The sequence below is a fragment of the Hydra vulgaris genome, chromosome 13 (assembly GCF_038396675.1).
Source record: "Hydra vulgaris chromosome 13, alternate assembly HydraT2T_AEP".
Lineage (NCBI taxonomy): Eukaryota > Metazoa > Cnidaria > Hydrozoa > Anthoathecata > Hydridae > Hydra > Hydra vulgaris.
Genome location: NC_088932.1, coordinates 36,032,501 through 36,052,903, shown reverse-complemented (window position 1 = coordinate 36,052,903; position 20,403 = coordinate 36,032,501). Strand labels below are relative to the sequence as shown.

At 25.0% G+C, this 20,403-nt stretch overlaps 1 protein-coding gene across 1 annotated transcript in view; it reads right to left on the bottom strand.

Annotated features, from left to right (window-relative positions):
* Positions 1-1,272: 1,272 nt before the first annotated feature.
* The window catches only part of LOC100205917 (nonsense-mediated mRNA decay factor SMG5), a 52,011-nt gene continuing 32,880 nt past the window's right edge, over positions 1,273-20,403 (bottom strand). The window contains exons 11-22 of the mRNA XM_065815240.1: positions 14,333-14,587; positions 13,359-13,756; positions 13,087-13,162; positions 11,823-12,013; positions 10,916-10,972; positions 8,361-8,477; positions 7,476-7,529; positions 6,451-6,610; positions 6,032-6,122; positions 5,848-5,937; positions 3,793-3,990; positions 1,273-1,730 (exon numbers count right to left, since the gene is read on the bottom strand). Of these exons, the coding sequence (XP_065671312.1) occupies positions 1,703-1,730; positions 3,793-3,990; positions 5,848-5,937; positions 6,032-6,122; positions 6,451-6,610; positions 7,476-7,529; positions 8,361-8,477; positions 10,916-10,972; positions 11,823-12,013; positions 13,087-13,162; positions 13,359-13,756; positions 14,333-14,587 (1,715 nt within the window). The 3' untranslated portion in view covers positions 1,273-1,702. The remainder of the gene's footprint in view (positions 1,731-3,792; positions 3,991-5,847; positions 5,938-6,031; positions 6,123-6,450; positions 6,611-7,475; positions 7,530-8,360; positions 8,478-10,915; positions 10,973-11,822; positions 12,014-13,086; positions 13,163-13,358; positions 13,757-14,332; positions 14,588-20,403) is intronic.

Genomic DNA, 20,403 nt, shown 5'->3' with positions numbered 1-20,403 from the left:
TAAAAGGTTTTGTTTTCTTAACACAATTTTGGATGTGACAGAAAAACAAAGGGATTAGACACGGTTTGTAGCTAGAGATCAAACCTCTTGCAACTGTTTGATTTCTTTTTTTTATTTAATGTATGAAAATTCACCTGAGCTGAGTGCTTATTTGTTTTAACCGTATTTCTAACGCAAGATTTTATTTTAATATCAAGTGCAAAATATTTGAAAAATGACTTTAAAATCGAGCAGTTAATTTATTTTTGAATAACTAAATTGAATAAAAAAATATTAAAATTATTTTTTCAAAGTATTTTTGTTTGTTTTCTTTTTTCTTTATTAGATGAGCTAATTCTTTTTAAACAATTTTTTTCAACACTATAAAGTAAGAATTAAAACAAATAAGTCTCCAGTCAGAACTAATCAAAGCAAATAAATACTTTATTCTAATATATAAAATGTTCAAGTAACATATTTTCGACAAATAACAAATTTTACTAAGCTGTAAACAATTACTTTATTTAATTCCAAATTCAAATCTTCAACAAAACGGTGTACAAATTTTTTAAGCTGAAAAAGAACATCTCGGAATTAAATTAGAAAGTCTAACTCGAGTTATTTTTTTAAACGCTTTAACTGTTTTATACGTTTTCAAAAAGCATTTTATTTTCCTTTTTTCGGATACACTTGGTTTTGTGTCGACTGTGTTCACCTGCGATATGAAGAGGGGATATAAATGATATTTATGTAATATAAATAAAATGATGAGTGTATTAACTAAAAAATAGAAGAGCAGTAATTTAAAGTTGACTGATGTTGGCTTTTGTATCAAATGGACTCTTCTGGATTGCGGTACCCTCAGTTACGGTTAGATTAAAGTCAAGATACATCAAGAGTATTGACACAATGTATTTTTTTTTAGTTAGTTTTGGAAGTTAGGTGATGCTTGTTATGGCCATAAAGTATGGCAAATACAAATAAATATTTTAAATAATATATTTAAATATTAAAAATCTGAAATCTTATTTTGGAAGACAGAAAATTAAATTGTTTCGCAATGGAGGTTTTATTTCTTATAAAACTTGCGTAGTAAAAGAATTTTTTTTTTTTTTTAAAATTTATTACAACAAATCGTTTAGGCTTATTAAATTTTTATTAAATAAACTTTAAACGACTACATTGTAAAAAAAAAAACTGTTTAAGAAAATGCACGCGCGGAAAAAATCCGCAATACTTTCAAAAAATATCTTGCTTTCAACCATCAAGAAAAAAAAAAAAAAAAAGTAGAAATAACACACACATAAATACTTTAATCATTAATCAATGTTATTAGATATTAAAACAAAAATTAATAAATAAAAAAATCGATAGTTTTATCGAATGCCAAAAGTTTGTTACGCGGATTGTTTAAGCGTAATGTACAATATACGAAGCGAGATACAGATTAGAAAAACCAGCCAAGACTCGTTGAATCAAGCCTCAATACAAATAGGGTATCAATAAATCACAGCCTTAACCATCAATTCTTGAGTTTTCCGTTAGGCTGGTAATTTGCAATGATCAAATTTTAAACGCAGAGGTCTTAATTTAAAAACGCATGAACGTTTTGTGAATTTTATGACCGTCATTCGCAAAGATAATCTTTGGTTGTCATCGTCAGTACGTAAGCAGTAAAGCTTTTATAATGAAACCATTTTCCCATATAGATTAGGGATTTGAATTATGAAGGACCGCCTCTTGTCATCCATCTATAAAGAAGAGTTTATAAATCTGACCAACATTTTCCATCATTAAGAAAAACAATAGAAACATAACAAAAATTTTGAGATTTGATTTTTTACCGCTTGTTAAAAAAAACAACGTATTTAAAAGATTAATTTAAAACAAATTATGTAGATATGTTTATATATAGTAAATAATAATTATAAAATAATATAGCATTTATTACCATTGTTTACAAGCGCAATAATAAATCAAAAAAAAAAAAAAAAAAAAAGAATTATCTCGTTATTCCCAATGAATAAAAAATACTTATTGAAATTCGAAAGTATTTTTAATTGGATTTAAAGAAAACTATGGGGAATTAGGGTCATCCGGAATATTTATTTGATATAAAATTAACCTTTGTTTGATTGCAAAACATGTTTGTGTATTATTTCAAATAGTAATATTTGAATATTGTGACCATATATGGTGTTTAGTTTATGTCGAATTATTTTTTCTTACATCATTATATTAACTTTTAGCAAAGCAACAAACGAGATAAGTAATTTTATGAATCTGTAAAGCGGATAAGTGATTTAATGAGTTTAACAATAGGAAATAGTATTACACATGCATTAGCAATTATCTTTCCGTTTAAGAAATTATTTTATTATACTTAAAAAACCATTCGAGATCTGACGTTGATAAAAGCTAGTTATTGCTTTTTTAAAGTACTTAGTTCACAGTTGGTCTCGCACAATGACACTAATAAGTCCAGACAAACAACTTCTCAGAGAATTATTAGATAAAAAAAATAAACGCCAAAATATGAGGAGAAGTGACAGAACAAAAACAAGATTAGAAACTCATAATAGATAGAAATAACTAACTTATTATTACGATATTAACAGCTGTCTCTTCAGAAATCCTCTTAAACACTTTCATTGAAAATATACTTGAGAAAATATTTTTGTGTAAATAAAATAATCGAAAGGTTAAAATACTTGACAAAAAAAACTGAACGGCAGTTCAGCGACCAGAATACAACTCCTGTTATTAAAAAAATATAGTTAATTTGTTTGCTAATCTCTTGATACCATATTTATTGCAAATTTTAAAAGAAGTCTAGGATTAATTACGTTAACGCAGCGATCAGCCTAATAAAATGCACATAGAAACATGAAGTTTTCATCATTAAATTGATAAAAAATTTAGAATATATTTGTTTACTAAATATCTCAGAATGTATATTTCTCTTTTTCTAATGAAAAACAAAGAGTAAAAAAAGCAACAACAAAAGAAAAAATAAATCGAAAAATAATTTAAAAAAATATTTCGACAAACTTGGCACCATACTTTATTATGGGTAAAAATTAACATATAAATATTGAAATAAATTATTTCATTTTTAATTTTCGAAAAAGTTGAATCAATTTGTTTAAAACTAAATCCAATTTGAACTTAGTTTGAAGCAGATGAAAGAAAATATTTGACTACATTTTACGCTTTTATGTTGAAATTTTATTTACTACAATGATTTTTTTTTATTGAGTGATAAACCTTTAGATCATTTAAGTTGAACTGAAAGAGACAATCTTTCAGTTCAACTTAAATAAACTCCACAGTATTTTTAATATATTTTTTTCGTCGTTGTTTTTTTGAGATTTGTAACATCTGAATTTGCGTGAAACGTGAGTAACGTTTTAAATAAATTGAGTGTTATAATTATTTAGTTTTTACTATATTTCGTTCAGTACAACTCATATGCATTAAAATATTTTTAAAATTTCAGACTAACTCAACCTAAAATATTTTGTTAATAAGTAATTTTTATTTTTGTTTTAGGAATTATTTATTGCACTCAATAACCAATGTTGATAAAGGCTAGCTTTCTATGCTCTCGCACAATGCCACTAATGAGCCCAGACAAACAACTTCTCAGACTTATTAGATAACATAATAAACGCCAAAATATGATGAAAAGTGATAGAACAAAAACAAGATTAGAATCTCAATAGAGAAAAAAAGCAAAAACTAACTTATGATGCTACCTTTTAATTAAAATATAATTAAAAACATAACTTAAAAAAAACAAAACAATCATACTTTTTATAAAAATCCACTACAGGTTCCACACTGATACTATTTTCTTTACATATATCTAATGTTTGCTGAGAAGGGCGTGTTCCCATTTTGGAATTCTTCCCCACATTCTGCAAGCTATTAAAAGTTGTTAAAAGTGTGACAGTACCCTCACGCTTCTCATGGAAATAAAGACAGCACTTAACAATTTGTAGAAATCTCCTAAATAAAAATAATTAAAACAAATTTACACCATGATCTATGATTTAAATAGTAAAAAAAGATTTGACACATTATAATTTTATAAATATCAAACTCTTTTTTATCAAAAGTAAGCAGAGCTGGTTCTTAACATGTACATCTGCAAGTGCAAAGCATAGCAGTGCAAAGTGTGTGGAAAGCATAGCAGTGCAAAGTAAAAAAGATTTAGTTACTTGTTTGATTTTAGAGGATGGTAATAAAACTAAGCAAAAAATAGTTTGGTTGGCAGAACAAATTGAAAAGACAGGAAAAGCTGAATTTTTCAAAAAGCAGAACACTCTTCATAATTCAATTTTATGTTATAAATATGAGAACCTAAAGGTAAGAATGAAACTTCAAGCAAACTAAAAAAGCATAAACAAAATTGAAAATTCAAGCAAAATACAATTAAGAACATGACTAACAGAATTAAATTCACTCCCAGTTGTCTAAAATGAGGTGTCATGCTTAAGTACCCGCGTACTAGTATATAAATGAAGTGCTGTCATGCTTATGTACCCATGCACTGGTATGCTCAGTACCCATGATCATAGATCATCCAGGTCATATTTAAAAAATCCGGAAAATTGTTTGGGTAAAATTTCCTTATTATTTATTATTATTTTCCTCTTAACTTTGCTTTTAGCTGAGTTAATTCCTTTTTTTTTTCTTAAACTTTTTCTCAATTGTTGTATTAGTGATGAGTGAAAAAGCTTAAAAAACAAATATATTACAAAAATATATACCTAAACTTGTATGTATGGAAAACGTTTTAGATATCCGGAAAAACTAAAATGTCAAAATTAGGTGTAAAAACTGCATGGTGGTAAAAAAATCCTGGATCATTTACAAAGGCTATAAGCCAATGACAATGACTTCAATTAAAGACAAATGAAACTTTTTTTAAATTTCAATCAATATTTATCAACCCAGCAAAGAATTAAGGATTTGATTTTTTTTTCCACCACTTTCAACAAGGCTGCAAGCAATCACTATTAGATTTGGAAGTTACTGGAAGAGAAAAGAGGAAGTTTATAAAGCAAGATAATGATTGCAAATCTTATGTCAAATAAGGTTAATGCTCTTTTTTTACTTGCAAGAGACTCAAGCTGATCAGAATTTTTTTTTAATAACTTGTGGGTGTTGAGTTCTTAAATCAGACAAAAGCTTGCCAATCAATTATAGTTTTGGATTGCTCAATTCATGAGATATGAAAATCGATCATTTTACAATAACATAACCACAAAGCTCCTAACTGATGATGGTTTATTCATTATATTTAGTATTTTGTTTTTGATGTAAATTTTTTAGTGGTGCTACTTTTGATTTAATAAAAACACATTACATTATCTTAAACCAGAATTACATTTTTTTAAAAAAAACATTTGATTCGTTTGGAGAATGGATTGAATAATAAAATTTGAAAAATGTACACTTATTTTTAGTGTGATCCAGTGATAAAAAAACATTTAAATGCAAAAATTGCAAACAACAATTCTAATAAAACATGACTTAAAAAGAAAGACCTAAAAGAAATTAATTCCATTAATTGGCAAAAGAAATAAAAATAAAATTATATAATTCTATTTTTATAGAAATATATGTAACTATATTAATAAAAAATATTCATCCATTCTCAGCGGTCATTTGAAAAGACTTTTTGGAGACTAGGTTATTATACCCCAGATAATAGACGAAAAGATCAAACGCTTAAAAAACAGTAAAATAACTAAATATGTTCAAAATAATTTTGAATGTGTTCAAAACAATTTTAAAAAATTTAAAATTAAAAAAAACAAACTTGAAAAATTATTTAAAAAATATTTAGGATAATTTTACCACTCATCAATTTCCCTGTTTTTCTTCTTTGCAGCATTGGAAAGGCCATGGTTATTTACTGTTTCATGATCTTTTTGTGTTTTCAGCCACCTTTTAAAGTAAAGTCACTAAAAGTTAAGCCTTACAAGCTTTATTAATAAAATGCAGTTAAAATTTTAGCAATTTAAAAATACTTTAACTTCACCTGTTACCATGCTTTATTTCTTCTTCTAAGAACTTAATTCCATCTCTTGCACCCTGATTATACTTTTTGAGATCATCTAATGCAGCAATAACTAAAGCATAAATTTTATTTAAAATTAGTTTGCAATTTTTAACCTTTGTACTGCTCCATAAAATTAAAAGATGTTAGAAAATTTAACTCATTTTCACAGTAAAACATATTTAAATAATATATTTATAAATTACCAAAAAGAATATTTTAGTGCTAAGAGTTATAGTTTTGAGAATCACTTTAAAAGTCACAATTGTGGCTTGCCACACATTAATGGAAAACCATGATTGTGGCTTGCCGTTCTCAAAAGGTTAAAATAAAAATCAAATGGCAACATTTTTAGATACATTTATGTGAAAACACTAATAAATAAATAAAATTTTGATCACCTTGTATTGGTATAATAACAACAAATTGTCCACTGTTTACAATAGCACGCAAGAATGATATGTGTTTACACAAGACAGGTGTATCAAGTACAAGATAAACACTACCCGATGGTGAAGCACTACTTGAGTGCAACTGCTTCTCAAGCTCATTTACTTCATGCTAGATAAATGTTAAATATTACAAAATTTTGTTAAACATAATTTGAATTTTTTATCATTGTGAAATTATTAAGAAAAAAAAAAATTATGCTTTATTGTAAATAAAAATGAAATTACAACAAAAATTTGGAAAAACAAATCATTATTAATTTTTGTTTTACAATAAAAACGTTTTTCATAATTAAAAAGCTTTTAGTAATCCAATTGAAAAAATTAACTTAAACCTGACTCTGATTCACATTAGCTTAACATTTATTTATAACTTTCCTCTATTCCGTATGTGTGTGTGCTTGTGTATTTATATATATATATATATATATATATATATATATATATATTATATATATATATATATATACATATATATATATATATATATATATATATATATATATATATATATATATATATATATATATATATATATATAAGGGTGGTTCAAAAAACAACATTTTTGAAAAATATTTGCTGGTACTCTCTTAATGTGTTCTATATAATAAAATAACACTAAATTATAAAATCAAAACTCAAAAACAACAGACAAGTCCTTAATATTATAAAAACAAAATTTCTTCAAAAGTATATCATGTTGGTATTTTATGAAAAACTTCTCTTAAAATTTTTTTTTTAAAACAAATATGTGTGTGTGTGTGTGTGTGTGTGTGTGTGTGTGTGTGTGTGTGTGTGTGTGTGTGTGTGTGTATATATATATATATATATATATATATGTTAGTGTATTCTACAAATAGAGTGCTTAATGTTCTTAAAGAACAGAGCAATAATAAATTAGTAAAAAACACTTGACTAATATATATACACACACACACACTAGTTTATTGGAAATAATCATTTATCTCATAAGTTACCTTTAGTTTTTCTTTTGCAAGAACCTGCATCATATGATTTTGTTCTTCAGAACCCTAAACAAAAACAATCACATGTCAAGCATAAACACATTTTTATGCAACTTTTCATCATTTTTAGGATTAAAACTAACAGATTAGCATTAACAAGTTAATATTAGTAAAATTACTAAAATTAGCAAATTAGTAAAGATTAGCCTTAATAAGTTAATTTCTTTATAATTACAAACATTAATAGATTATAGGAGAATTAAGTCTAAAGTAAAAGTTGAATAAAAAATAATAATAATAAAAAAAAAGATCAAAAAAAGAGATTGCCTCTCGAAGTAAATGCAAAATTTTGAAAGAAAATTCAAAAAAACAACTTGATTTAAACAAGTGAATTTAAAAACGAATTTTTAAAACCCAATGCCTTAATATGTTATTAAAACACAAATTTTGCAATCAATTTTTTCTGATATTACTGTTTTTTTTTATTAACATTTGGCTGTATGCATGTGTAAAAAAACAAAAAAGTTCAGGAAGACGTGGGACTCAAACTGCAGACATTTTGTTTATGAAATCAACGCCTTATCCAAATATGCTAAACGCGTGTATAAGTTTGAAAACAATCAATATACTTATTTTTTAAATTATTATTTTTTTTTCCATATAAAAAATAAATGTAATTAAAATTAACTAAATTAATTGACTTATTACAAAACTAATTATTGAATATTGTATTGTCATCAAGCAAGAGTATGTATGCAAAATTTGAAGAAAATCTATCATCAGGAAGTGACTCAAAAATTGATTGCAAGATTTGATGTTCACAGACAAACAAACAGACGAGTTAATAAAAACATTGGTAATAAATCAATTAAATTAAATAAATCAATTGTTAGTTACTAATTTCTTTTTCTTATTTCCCAGTGGTTTTGTAATAATTGAGGGTTTCTCATTTGACGAAGATAAAACAACAGCAAACTTATTTTCAGTTGCATTCCATGTGAAGCAAGGAACATCCTAAAAATAATATATATATAAATATATATAAATATATAAATATATATATATATATATATATATATATATAAATATATATATATATAAATATATAAATATATATATATATATATAAATATATATATATAAATATATATATATATATATATATATATATATATATATATATATATATATATATATATATATATATATATATATATATATATATATATATATATATTATATATATATATATATATATATAAATATATAAAGCTTAGCTACTATCCAAGTGATAATATGCAATCTTTGGTAAAAATTAATCATGTCTATTAAGATGTAACAAATTTTGCACAAATTTTAACTAAATTTTCATTTGTAAAATCTTATCAAAATCAATCTCTCTTTCTTGATTTATTAATCTAGTTAAAAGCAAAATGAACAATACAACTATTATAAGTTAAAACCAATATTGAATAAAAAATTCAATATTGGTTCTAATTTATAATAGTATATAATTATTTATTATTTAGAATTTTTATCAAAACTTATAATATATAATGTGCAATATTTTATCAAAGTTTTAACTATTAAAACTTATAACTAGCTTATTTAGAATAAAAAATTATATTTAACTGCAACTTTATATAATATACTTTTTGACTCTTCAAACAGATTTTTGAAATGTTTGTTATTATTTTTCTAGAAAAAATAAATTGAACTTTTATACAAGAAAATTTCAATAAAAAAAAAATGAAGTCTAAATTTAAGTCTAAAAAAAAAAAGGAAAAAAAAAAGGAAAAAAAAAAAAAAGAGGCGGCGGGGGAAAACAATTATTCAATAAATATTAACCAACAAACATTACTGAATATTAACCAACAAACATTATTGAATTATCAAGGAAATGTGGTATATTGAGATGAAATGTGAGGCAAACAAATTGAAAAATGAATATTTAGAGACAAGGCAAAAGTGGTCAAAAAAATAAAATAATGCCCAGAAATGAGAGAAAGCAAGTTTTGTTTTAATATTACTTTTGAGCTTACCGCCAATTCTGTCTGAGAGTTTAAAACTGGACAAAATAAAAACATGGATTCAGCCAGGCGAGATTATTTTATTGCTAGAATTTTTTTTAAAAACAGATGCAAACTATCAAAAAAAAATTTTAATTGCATTATTTTCACTACAAATTTATGGGGTTGTAGAACACTTGGCTCACAATCAAGTGTTTTCAACAAAGTGTTCACAATCTAGTATTCACAATATCGCTGATAATGTTTAGTGAATGAATTTTTTAATTTTAATTCTGCTCTAGTTAACCTCTGGCGTAGTGTTCAGGTTTCTATGTGTATGTCTGTGTTCTGTTAGAACCTCTGACATGGTGTTGAGTAGCCCATAACTTTCTGTCTGTTTATTTGATTATTAGATTTATTAACTTGAATGATTATTTAAAAAAGTTCATTGCAAACGCAATTGTTGTTTAAAGTCTTGTTGTTTACAAAATCAATCATACAAATTGTTTTTACATTTAACATTTAGTTTTTTATTTGTAAAAGTGTTTCTTTGTACAGAAAGTTTAAAGTATTTTAACATGTATAATTCTTTAAGAAGTGAACCCAATTAATTGATGAGATGTAGCATTTGCATTTTTATGTTTATTTATATTATGAGTATAGTTTAATAACTTAGAAAAAAAATTGAAAGGATATCATATAGGAGAATTTTTTTATGGTATATGTATTATGGTATATTATTGTATGGCATGAAATAAAATATGAAACTAAAACCAAAACAATGTTGTAACCATCACTAATAATTAAAAACAAACCAAAATACTAACAAGTAAGTTATAAAATAAATTTAAAAGCTAGAATAATTGCTTAAAATTTATTAAAATCATCGGACAAAAAAATAAATAATTACCAAAATATTTGGTAATTATTTAATTTAAATTAATAATAATTAAATTAAATTGCTTAATTCAAAAAAATATAAAGCCTTAGTATCTTTTAAAAAATGAATTATCTCAAAAATCTCTGTGTGTTCAACTCCGTTTTCTGATTTGTATTAAAAAAAATAATTTGAAAAGTGAAGTTTATATACTACACTGAATTTTCTAATAATTTTGGAACAACTAAAATGATTATAAAATAAATGCAAACAATATATGGGTCGGACAAAATGACTGATAGATGTTGCTTTTTTACCAGACAAGTGCTGGACAATGTCCAATGATATATATATATATATATATATATATATATATATATATATATATATATACATATACATATATACATATATACATGCTGTGCCCCGTGATGGCGCATGCTGTAATTTTTTATTTATTACTGAAACATTGCCCAACAAAACATCTCTGGAAAAAAAACAAACAACAAATTAAATAAAATCAGCTACAACTATTAAACAAAGCTGCATAAAAATTTTGTATTCACCTGACTCTTAGCAACAAAATATCCAAACTTTCTCAAATATGTTACACGCAAAGCAAACTATAAAAAAAATAGCAATTATTTAACAAATAACAAAAATTAAAAAACAATCACTAAACAATTTAATTTGTAATTAGTTTGGATTATGCTGGTACATCAGTAGTAATAATGTTAATAGTATTAACAGTAGTTATGTTGGTAATGTTGGTAAAAATACATATGCTTATATACTTAATGTTCTAGACAAATATACAGTTTTAAAAATCAGTTTGTATATGTTTTATGTTTTAAATCAAGATTGTTATCAAAAAAAATGTTCTCAATAAAGTTAAGGTCCATAAATGTCATCAATATAATGACTATTTTAAAGTATTACTCTACTATTAATTGTATTTTATTTTTAGCATGTTTTATCATAAAATCTTTTTGATACAAATTCTGGAATGAGAAAACCCAAAAAAAAATTAAAATATTCATTATTTTATATGAATAAAACAGCAATTATGAAATCTTTAGTGAAATTTTCGGATTCAACTTTGCACTAAAAACCTTTAAGTTAGTCCAAGATAACAAGTATATCATTTTCTTTTACATTATGAAAGTATATTTTACGATACTAAATAAAATGTGAAACTAAAACAAAAACAATTCTGTAACCATCACTAAAAATTAAAAACTAATCAAAACGCTAACCAGTTACAGTTTTTAATTTTGTGAACCACCAAGATATAAAAAACAAAAAAAAAACATTGAAAATATTAATCCTTATTAAAAAGTAGTTTAAGGATCACTTAAACTACTTTTTAATAAGGATTAATATTTTCAGTATGCCACCTAATTATTTTTATCATAAGAAATTTTTTTTTAGATCCAACACTCATTTAAAACTGTATATGTTAAAATATTTTACTTGATAAAGATTTGAGTGGTTTAATCCACAAAACCACATGATATCCAAATTTTTGTGTATATCTCCAAAGCCAGGTGCACCAAAAACAGTAATGTCTTCAGGTAAAGCTCGTTGTTGCACATCACTTGATTCAACTTCAATCTCTTTTTTTAACCAGGTAGGAACTCTCCGTCGAGAACTGAAGTAAAATACTATTAAAAAAAAAAAAAAATTGAGAGAATACAACAATTTAAAACAACTTTCATGACACTTGGGGATCGCTTTAAACATATTTTAACCAATTAAAAATCTTAAAACAAATCATGTAGCTTTATGTATGGAAAAAATAAATTTCAGCAACTAATCATTGACATTATTTAAATATTATTGTTTGCAACAACAGGAACCATAACAAAAAATATTATTGAACAAAACCAATCCTTAATAAAACTATCAAGAAAATTCAACTTGTATGAGTATACCCCCCCCCCCCAAAAAAAAAAAAAAAAAAAACAACATGAAAAAATAACTTTAAAACAATGACTTTTAATGTCATTATTTTAAAATTAAACTTGAATTCAAGTTAAATTTAATAAAATGTAAATATGGATTTTAAAAATAGCTCTAAATAACAATCCCAAATATGTAAGTAAAAGTAGTGTTTAGAACTGACTCCACTTTACCAAAGAAGTGGAGTCTAAACAGTCCTGATACTTGTCAAGGTATGTTTTAATTTAAAATGACATTAGTTTTCAATAGTTTTTTAAAAAAGTGTTAAAGATACATTCACTTACACCATTAAAAGAAAAATCAAATATTTTAACTTTTAAAATTATTTCAATTGTCAATTATTTGTTATATAGGTCATATATACATCTTTATTAGCAGAATTCATATTCTGAAGGATCTTTACTTGTATGAATATAATAAAACACAACAAACTGTAAAGCTTTATTTGAAATCCCTTGTTTTACACAAAGCAAGAGAATAAAACTTAAGACAAACCCCATTCACCAATTTCACAGGTGAAAATTTGATTAGTATGTATACTTTCATTTTAGTTTGTTTAAAATAATGCACACAAAACTTATTTAAAAATGCTTGTCTAAATGAAAACGAGTTATTAGTAATCATAATATATTTATAGTATAATTATATATTTATAATTATAAGCTTAAAATTTAGGCTTAAAACAGCAAATTTTATATCTATTATTTAATTAAATTATATTTACAACATTGTATGACTTGTCAGACCTGTTGAATTTTTCAAACTCCACATTTACCTGTTGTTTGAATCAGCTTTTGTGAAGGTAAAGCATTCAAGACATCTGCAAGGCGTTGCCAAAGAACTGATGAAGCCTATAAGTTAATTAAATTTGTACTCAGCAATGTTATTTTTTTTTAAATATATTAGTAATATATATTAATATACCATACCAAGTTCTACTTTATTATACAAATTTATAATAAAAAAAGAAAAGAAATTTTCAAAACATAACAAAAATTAAAATATTCTTTACAATTAATAACTTATAGAAAAAGAAAAAAAAAGTACTTTAGCACTCATTTTTAGAACATCAGGATTTGCAAACATCCAGTCACATAGAATCTTTACAGCAGGTAAATAAGCTTCCTCATTGATTTTTTCAAACTCATCTAACAACTTTGCTGCATCATTAACCAGCTCAACATTTTCCATGAAGACATGATTAATCAGACCATTAGTTGGTTTTACACTCATTTTGTAATTGTTCTTCTTAAGCTGTTCATTGAACTGTTGACCAGCATAGGAAAGACTATTTAATCCTTTTTTTGTATTAAAACTAATAGCCCCATTCATTTTATGACCAATATCATCTTTTGGAATATCAAGTTCAATATCATCATTTAAAGCAAAAATGGATTCTTCATTATCAGAAAAATCATCAGCATCAAGTGTTTCGTCCATATCACCTAAAAAAAATGTTTTTTTTTTTAAATTACAATTTTTCCTTAAAAAGAAAGGAGAGAGGTGTCATGATCATCTCTGTTTTGTTTTAAAACCATTTTTTTTCTCCTAACAATAAAACAATAGCATAAGCATGATTTCACTTTTAACTTTATAACAGTTTAAAAACTAGATAAGATGATATAAAAATGTATTTAAAAAATATTAAACTGTTTTATTGTTACTTGAAAGAAATATTTTATAAATTAAGGTGATACAAAATGCAAAAAATTTTTTAAATGTCTTAGCACACCCCTTAAAAGTGTTTTGAAAAAAAAATGCTGAATTTAAAAAACTTTAAAAAATAAAAATATTGCTAGGGGTTCCTCAAAACCCTTGTTTATTTAACCCTAACATTGTTAACACACACATATATAACACTTAGCACAATGTACATATACACACATGTATATATTATAAATAAAAGATTAAACAAGCAACTTATAAAATAACTATCCTAATTATAAGATTTAAGGAAAAATACTATTTTAAGATTTTCTCAAAAAATAGATTGAATTTTTCAAACACACAAAAAAAGGAACCTTCACTTAAATCTGATAATTCATCATCTGTAAAACTCCCATCATTTTCATCATGATCAGAACTTTGAGAGTTTATTCGACGCCTACGACGTTTGCGCTGATTGATCAAAATTTGTTGCTTCATGCGACTGAAGTTATCTTCATGATTCTTTTCATTGATCGGATAATGGAGCTTTAAATATTGTGAAATGTAGTCCAACATTTGTGACAGAAGAGCAGCAGCAAACGCAGTAGCAGCTGAGGTTATGTCAGATCCTAATTTATTTTGAGATTTAAAAATTAAATAAAATGTAATCTAAAAATACAATCCATAAATGTTATACACATACGCACACAAATATAGAGAGATAGAAAGAGTAATATTTCATTTTACTCAGGTAAACTTTAAAGCTTTTTTAATTACCAAGAATAAAAATTCAAACTGGTTAAATCAATTATCCTTGAAATATTCAGACACTTGATTCAAAGTGGTTCTTAAGATTCTTAAACAACTTTTAAATATGTCATTTAAATCTGGTTTACATTGTAATTAAACCAGATTTAAATGACATGATAAAGCAATAAAATTTGTAGATATGATTATTTAAAAGCAATTAAGTAGAGAATCTGTTATACAATAAAAAATGCAATTAAAAAAGCTTGCAAAAAGGTACAGACACTTGTGTAAGAAATATTAGAACATTTTCAGTCTTTTAAAATGAATAATAATCTAAATAGCAACCTAAATAATCTGCTGCAGTGAACAATAACAGCAAAAAATTACTGGGTTGGAATAAAACAAATTGAAAAATAAAAAGTTGAAAAATATGTGCTTTCACCACTAGAATATTTACCTGATTAAAAGATTATTTGATGAAATTACATGTACTTTTTATTGTAAATTTTTTTATACAATGATATAATTATAATTATATAATTTTATACAATTATATAATTATAAATGTTTTAATAACCATTTTTTATAAATGTCTATAAATATTTTTTATGTTGTAAATGTTGTTGTTGCACTTATAACTCTTATAGCTTGAATTTGTGAACAAAACTGGTACTTATATTATTGGATAACTATGTGGTTCAATGTTTTTCTTTGTTGAACTTAACATTGTCATTAAGAACTTTATATTTGAACACCATTAAACTAACACATTATGGTAATTAAACAAAGATAACCACTTTTATACTTTGTTTTATTTTTATATCCATTAAAATATTTGGTTTTTATTTACCGTGAAATCAAATGTATTTTACCTATTTATTACAGAATCCAAAAATATAATCATTTTCAGTTTTAAATTTACATATCTTATATTTATAGCACTAATATTAGTCTTGTTTTAAAAATAAAATAAATATAAGTTAGACTTTTAAAGCGTTTACTTATTGATCTTGTTATTTTTATTTGGTTATTATATGTTTTAAAAAAGGTTATATATAAAGGCATTCCTCTACATAAAAATTAATTACAAAAACGGAATAAACACATTGTTTGTACTTTCAGTTATTTGAAAGAACTTTTTTGTATTGACATCATTGAGTACAAAAGCGCATTTATCAGACCAGTATTTGATAAAAAAAAAACTAAAAAATTTTTCTAGAAAAAAACTATTGACTTTTTTTTGTGACAGTCGTAACGTGCCAATTTAATGAATACATTTTAAAAATCTTAAAGTATATTTCTGTAAAAAAAAATTCTGGATGTTTAATTATGTTTTGTGCAAATTACGTTTAATTAAGTCAAACTTAAAAACACTGCATTGAAACCTTTTCTAACGCTTCACAACAGGACTATATATAAATGTCAAAAAACATTTATATAACCAATAAACAAGACCATAACCTTTATAACCTATATAATTTATATAACCAATAAATACATGTCAAAAAATATTTATATAACAATAAACAAGAGTTTATTGAGGTTAGTATGTGTCTTCATGATTTTTTTTTCTTCACAGAATGTCCCATATATACACACACATACATATACATATATACATATATATATATATATATATATATATATATATATATATATATATATATATATATATATATATATATATATATATATATACACACACATATATACACATATATATAGATAGTCTTCTCCGCAAAAAAAAATCCGCAAAAACTTTGGGAAGCGCATAAAAAAGCCCTTGCCAAAAAAATAAAAATGTTTTGTTTTAAATTGCAACAAAGCTTTTTCATTCATTTTTTCATCTTTTATGAAAAATTGCTTCTTTTTTTTTTTTACCAGTTTTTATAAAAATAATTCATCCTGTATTTATTCAAAGCATCCTTTTCGTTATTTTTATTTTAATTTAAATAGCAGGAATAAACAAATTTTTAAATCGCACAGACTAACTTAAAAATGACCATCCTGCCAGCTGCCTGCTTTTTTGTGCGCTGGCATTAAATTTTGAACGGAGAAGACTGTGTATATATATATATATATATATATATATATATATATATATATATATATATATATATATATATATATATATATATATATATATATATATATATATATATATATATTTAAATATACAGTGGGTTGCCAAATTATTAGGGACACTTTACTTTTTAAGAAATTTTAAAGTTTAAATGATTTTTGCGAGCAAGCAAATTGTTTTAAATAATTTTTTTTGTGTGTATTTTAGTAACTAATATAATTATAATTGTTTTTAATTTGTGGAAATTGTGTCAGTCCACCCTATCTATCAAAAAGTTAGGTTATTACTCAAATAACAGTCAATTGTTGAAAAGTGTGGTTGGAGTAACTTCAAAATTGATTTCAATTATTTATTTTTGGAACAACTTTTTGCAACTATTTCGAGTTCAGAACTATTGAAACCTAAGTATTGGTTAATAGTTCAATTAGTTTTAATGCATAAATCCTGACTTGTAACCATTCTCACCTCTAATTGATTTTTTTAGTATCTGCATATCTTCAGATTTAACCCCAAGAAAAAGTAGGGAAGTAAAAACCTTACTTCTTCATTCTACACATTCTCAGAGAGAGATAGCAGCAATTGCAAGTGTTTCAAAGTCAGTAGTGAGCCATTTTAAAAGAAAAATACAATACAAATGTTTCTCTAGAACCAGACCATGTCGGCAAAAGTGGCAGAAAAAGGATCACTACTCTATGTTGTGACCGTAAAATTAGAAATATCTGTCTTAAAACAGAAAAAAAAAGTGGCTCAACTAGCTACAATGATAAACAATGATCGAATTAACATCTCCAAAAGGACGATTCAGAGAAGGTGGCTGAAGAGAATTTAACGGGTCGTTGTCCAAACAAAAAACTACCTTAACTGAAGCCAAAAAAAAAGCGACCAGAATAGGCTAGAAAACACCAGCATATGACTATTGAAGACTGGAGTAGAGTAAACACAATTTATAATATTGTAAGAAACCAGAAAAATTATAGATTTATAATTTAAAATATCTTTGTAATGCTTTACAAGTCTGCTTCTCAGACGAGTCAACATTTCAAATTTTGATGGACAAAAGCTCATTTGTTCAACAACACCCAGGAGAAAAACTCCACCAGGACTGCCTTTAAAAAAATGTTAAACACCCATGTAAGTGTATAGGCATGGTCTGTAATCTTAGCGAGTACTGGAAAACAGGCTCCTGCCCCAGATCTAAGAATGATTCCCTGGTAATGAAGAGTATATGTTCATGCATGACTTTTAGTGGTCGTCAAAAATTATTTGATACAAAGGTCTTACCATAAATAATAGAAATGAGATCAGCAACAATTTGCCGACCTCAAACACTTTCAGGTCGGCAGTTAGGTTGGCATTGCCGAATGCCGACCCTAATTCCGAGGGTTGTATATATATACAACCCTTGGAAATAGGAAAAATGAGGTCAGCAATAATTTGCCAACCTAAATCTTTTAGAGGCTGGCATCAGGTCAGCAAAAAAAAAATTGATACAAAGGTCTTACCATAAAACATAGAAACGAGGTTAGCAATTTTTTGCCGACCTCAAACACTTTAAGGTCGACAGTTAGGTCAGCATTGCTGAATACCGACCCTAATCCCAAGGGTTGTGTGTGTGTGTGTGTGTGTATATATATATATATATATATATATATATATATATATATATATATATATATATATATATATATATATATATATAATTGAAAATACATCATTTATGGTGACATTAGGATTTTAAATGTGTGATATTTTGGCTAATATAGTTGGAGCCATTTTCAAACTAAAATACATTACAAAAACTTGTTACTTACAACCAGGGATGCGGAGTCCCAAAAGAACTCCGGTTTTATATCTCTACTTTTTCCAAGTCTGTAATGTCCAGAAGCTCTAAACATGTTTGTTGACTTATTATGTGCTATAATAAAAAAATTCATGAGATTTAATGACTTGAAACTTATTGTTTGTAAGCCCGGAGTCCAGGAGTCCCGGAGTCCTTGCCGTCATTATACCTAAGGAATCCGGGCTCAAAAACGATTGTTCCTCTAACCTAAAAGTCTTAATTTTTTTCCTATTAGTAGTCCATAAACTTATTTATATTTTTAGAGCACCTGGATACCAAAAACTAGGATAAAGTAATCTTTTTGTGACTTTCAAATCTGGAGTCCTTTTTGGGACTCTGCATCCCTGCTTACAACAATAATGTCATTGCTGCGTAATATTATAAAAGTTTTTTATATTTAAAAAAAAAGATTTCCAATGGTGAGTCATCACTAGTCATCTCCTTATATCTAGTGATGAACCCAGAGTTTATTTGGGGATACCGTTTTTTTTCCGGCAACATTAGGAGAGGGGGGTGGGGTGGTAATGTTCTTAAGATTACCGCCCCCTTTTCCCCTAGTTAACACTGATGCCATGACAATCATTTTAATCATCATTTTTCTAATCCTCATTTGAATACATGAATTTACCGCTAGACGCATCCATGTTACTTTAGTTACGATAAGAAAATTATTTTACTTAAGAATTTAACCATGCTATTTGTAAATAATTATTGAAAATTGTTAAAGTATTTTAACATTTATTAACTATATTTTACTAAATTTGACATTAGTAGTTATTAATGCTTTAAATAAGTAGAAATTAAATGTTTAAATACTTCAAACAATTTTTAATTAATATTTACATTACACAACACATTTACATATATTAAATCGCCTATTGTAAAATATGTATTGTAAAATTAACAAAATAGTTTTACGTCTTGTATTCAAATAACTATTTGAATAAAAAACATAAACATTTAATAAACGTATTTACTATTATTTTAATTTAAAAATTTTACCCTAAAATCATTTTAATAATTTTTAAAATGATTTTAGGGTGTCTTTTAAATTAAAAATAATTAAAATAGAGATAATTACGGTAAACGTAATTTATTAAAGTGATATAGTTTTTTTTTATTAAAAAACATCTTTTTAAAAATATATTTTGTTATTTTATTAAGTATAATTTAAAAAAATTATGTATATTAAACAAGTTACATTTACTATGGATTTTTTTAAACATTAAAAACATTTAGGTTTAAAAATAACTAGATCTTAATAAAATTTTTATTAGTTATTGTAATCATTATTTTTATTATTAGTCAAAAAGAATATGGAAAAGAAACAAAACTTTCTGAAAAAGTTTACATTAGGTTTTTTTGTTTTCCTCACATAAACTAAAATAGAAAGCTTAAGATCAAAAGTTCATTCGTTTACAAATTAAATTTGCGTGATAGACTGAAATTTTTTACTTTTGTTCATTTATTGTCGAAAGCAGCTCACTCTTAACTGCCAACAAACAAAAGTTAATTTTACAATAAATGGATATTTTCTTTCGAAAAAGCAAACTTTTTAAACATTCCGTTATTATAAAATTTTGTAATAAGTTTTTAAAATTAAGTTTTGTACTTCATTTTTTTTAAACATTCAGTAGTAACCGAAGGACATTTATGTCACATTTATGTGAAAAAAGCAAATGCTTTTTAATTCATTTTATTGTCCTAAAGAAAAAATGAAGTACTTAAAATAAACTGAAAATTATTTATATACTACTGCATTTAAAACCAAA